This window comes from Gossypium hirsutum, chromosome A01 (assembly GCF_007990345.1).
Source record: "Gossypium hirsutum isolate 1008001.06 chromosome A01, Gossypium_hirsutum_v2.1, whole genome shotgun sequence".
NCBI lineage: Eukaryota > Viridiplantae > Streptophyta > Magnoliopsida > Malvales > Malvaceae > Gossypium > Gossypium hirsutum.
This window is the reverse complement of record NC_053424.1, coordinates 26,391,657-26,395,473: the sequence shown is the minus strand read 5'-3', so window position 1 is coordinate 26,395,473 and position 3,817 is coordinate 26,391,657. Positions and strand designations below refer to the sequence as shown.

At 33.5% G+C, this 3,817-nt stretch overlaps 1 protein-coding gene across 1 annotated transcript; it reads right to left on the bottom strand.

Moving 5' to 3' along the window:
* Nucleotides 1–1,613: 1,613 nt before the first annotated feature.
* LOC107918031 (uncharacterized) lies at nucleotides 1,614–3,391 on the bottom strand. Its single transcript, XM_016847524.2, has 3 exons — nucleotides 3,052–3,391; nucleotides 2,651–2,965; nucleotides 1,614–2,430 (listed from the first exon to the last, which is right to left on the bottom strand). Exons 1-3 carry the CDS (start codon nucleotides 3,154–3,156, stop codon nucleotides 1,684–1,686), a joined length of 1,167 nt encoding a protein of 388 aa, XP_016703013.1. The 5' UTR covers nucleotides 3,157–3,391; the 3' UTR covers nucleotides 1,614–1,683.
* Between the last annotated feature and the right edge of the window lie 426 nt (nucleotides 3,392–3,817).

The window sequence follows — 3,817 nt, the reverse complement described above, 5'->3', positions numbered from 1 at the left end:
ATGAAAGACGAACCATATAAGTACTCATTGAAAACTGTCAATGTTGGTGTTTTTGGTGGGTGCAGGGTGTTTGTTGCTCGGTGTTAGCATTGTTTACTTGGTTCTTTCATTTTGAGCGCAGTTAACTCTTTTGTTATATTATGTATTATAAATACTTCTATTGCTGTTGAAACAAATCGAAAGCCACAATGCTCAACTACTTGGGATCATGGCGGTGGTGCCAAGAGTTTGGACTAATTTCGCTCATCTCTTTATAAAATCTCTAAATTTTACAATACCAATGTTAAGTTTAATAAGCTGCGATTAAAAATAAGAAAAAAGAAGTGACAGAATTTTTTTTTGAACTAAGATCCCTAACTTCAGTCAAAAGTCAAAAAATTATCACATATTAATTAGACTAATGTGCCACGTCAACAATCCGTTAGTGAATTAATATAATTTTTAACTACAATGACTAATTCGAATAATTATTTTAATTAGAGTGACTAAATTAAAGAAAATATTTAAAATGTCCAAAATAAGACACTATTTTAAATGACCATATCAATACTTCGACGAGTAAAGTTTGCCTTTGAACACAACCATTTACACTGACACAAGATCAATGCTTTCAAATTTTGATCTGAAGATGAAGTATAAGCTTTTCATATTTAAAATAAAATTTTCAAATAATTTATATTAATTACTTAAAATTTTATATTTCATATATTATTATATTAAATTATTTGAACATCATTTTAAGTTAACTAATTCTTTTATTATCTAACATTATGTCTAAAATAAATATTTTTAACTTTCCACCGCAAATTTGTAGTTTTTGACGGTAATATCAAACACTTGAATTTAACAAACCACACTTTTTCACGCAACAATTTTCAAAGGTAACAACAATGTCAAACTGAGCCTAAGATTCGTTTACTGACTTGCTGCAAATTCCTGGTCTTTCCTATAGGTAGCAAGATGTCAGCTTTAAAATGACTGGGTCTTTCCTATAGGTAATAAGAAATCAGCTTTAAAATGTAGATACAATCACCATTCCAATGAGCGGAAAGATCTAAGCATACAAACCCGGATTAACATTCATTTGATCAAAATAAATAGTTGTTTAGATCCAGCAACATTTGCTAGGTTTCTACTCCCAGAACAATTACATGGAATAAGGAAGCAGTGGGAACAAGTTCATCCTATGAGTCGAAGAATGATTTCCAAAATGCATTAGTTTTAAATGAACGGTACTCATCAGGTATTAGAGACATGAAATATAAAAATCTCCAATACAAAACATGATTTGACTTAACTTTTACAAATACAAGGTAATCGAAAGAAAGAGCAGGAGAAGAATCTCAAAACAAACAGGTTGAAGGTCCATCTTTGCCTAAAATTAGAAGCATGGCCAGCCTATGATACAAGTTAACAAGAAACAGAGATCCTAACACTGCTGTTATCGTACAGTGAAGGATCTAAAGCAAATGCAAATGAGTGGAAGCTCTTTCATCACTCCCTTTTTTCCTTTTCTTTTTTTCTTTTTGTAAATATTATTTACAAATCCAATCCAAGGTGGGTTCGACATAAGTGACATGCATATGTTACACAAATCAACCGAAGATTCAACAGACAGATAATGGCGTATAGCATTGATCTGTAAATATCACCGAAAACAAAAACATCTTACAAGGTTTTCCACTACCATTTGACACCCAATGTCAGAGCCTCAGGAGGGACAAGAATGGATGGGAACTTTGTAAAAGAAATGTTTGACAATAAATTACTCCATGAGACTGTATCTACACTAACAAAAGGCCGGACCTTCTTTAACGTAAGGGGATTCAATTTGTCTCCTTCAACTCTTGTCATTACATCAAACCATAGTCTCTCAACAGTTGGCTTTGTCCTCCATTCAGCTAACATACTGCGAACACTCTCATTGTTCCCAATTTCCTTTTCCAACTCTAACTGGAAATGAACGATAGGTGATGCTTTAATTTTCACATTAAGAGAACCTAAAAACTGCTTTTCATTGTTTCTATCACCTATAAATGTCCTCAGGATTTTTTGTAACCTGGCTATCCTCAAACTTATAGAATCTATGGGGCAAGGTTGTTTCGTGTAACCATCACTGCCATAACACTTTTCAGGCAGCAGCTCAATAGTATCCTTGGATGGGAAATGAGTTTCAATGTGGGCATCAGGGTTCCGAGTTAGGAAGGCAGCAAGAGACACCGACCCTAAAACATGCACAGGAAGTAAGGACCTACAGAACGAATGCGAGAAGGGCAAATATCCACTACTCTTCTCCTTGACACCATTTTCATTTGCCGGTAAACCGAAATTAAAAGTATGGAAAAGATGGATCTCTTGAGCTCCATTTACTTGTAAAGTGATGCCATGACCAACAAGGACTCGTTTCAGATCAGTATGTGATGTGTTCAGCTGATGACCAAATACCCAAGCTTCAGACTACTACTATTGATAACTATTATTTGCAAAGGTCCAATTAAACACATAATTCAAATCAAACATTGATTAAGATAACTTTAAGCTATCTCTAAAGATTAACTAAGCCCCCCACCCCCCCCCAACAAAAAAAAAAACTCTCCTTTCTATGTAATTGATGAGGAATTAAAATAAAAGGGAAAAAAGAGAAGCATACCGGAAGGAGGAGGGAAGCTTGGTGACCGGGAGAGAGGCGTAACTCGAAGGGACCTTCCATTGTAAAAGGCTCGAGTACGGCCGAGGAATTAATTTCATTGACAAAATCAAGAAAATCGTCGCTATTTCGTCTGGTAAACTTTTTCAAGGAAGAAACTTCGTCGGGAAATTTGAAGAGCATATGAGTTTTTCCAAATCGGATCCGGAACTCGTATCTTTTGCCAGTCCCGAATCTAACCTTACTCAATTCCAGTTTTGAAAAATTAAGCCCTTCCGGTTCCCATTTCTGCTTCAAAGCAATCTTCTCAATTACATCCTGATCCGAAGGGGAAAAAACAAATTTAATGAGTATTAAGAAACTTTAATATCAATTATTTCTATTAATTTGATTTTTTTTCTTACCTGTAGGAGTTGAGGATTGTTTGATTGGAGAGGATTGAAAGCGAAGGATAAGATCTGAGAGAAAAGGAAGAAGAAGAGAAACGAGAAAACACGGCGGCTCATCATCGGTGATGGTTGCCTATGGTGCTGCTTTACCGGAGTTTAGGTTAGTGTGTACCGGATGGTAGACGATCAGATGAGTCACTCACTCACTCAACTCGCTCGCTTTGAACTACGTTTCCGTAACACGTTTCTGGGGTTGAAATTGAAATGACAGTTATGGGCTTGTGGGCCCAATCTGAGTACTAAGTTGGCGCTGATTTCATGGTCACGTACTCACGTTTAATGGGTGGTCTGAAATTGACCGCGTTTCCTATTTCTATTAAGAATTAGATATAAATAATAACTAGTTTTTTTTTAATGCATTATGAATTAGAATTACCACTTATTTGGGTTCAAAAAATAAAAGAATTTAGATAATATATGAAATTCAAAAAATAAATTTGAGAAAATTTTAAATTTTATTTTTTTATATGAGTCAAGCCTTAAACAATATATTTTTGCTGAAGACTAACTCGGCCCGAATATAAATTATGTTATAAAAATATTATATTAATTATATATGTTAAATAATAATTATATATATAATCATTAACCCAATAACAATTAAATCTATTACCTAAAATTTAAAAATATTTACCCAACTAAATAACTCAACCTAAAATATAAAATTTTAAAAATTTATTTAATACAATAAAATATTTATTATATTTATTTGTGTTTTTAT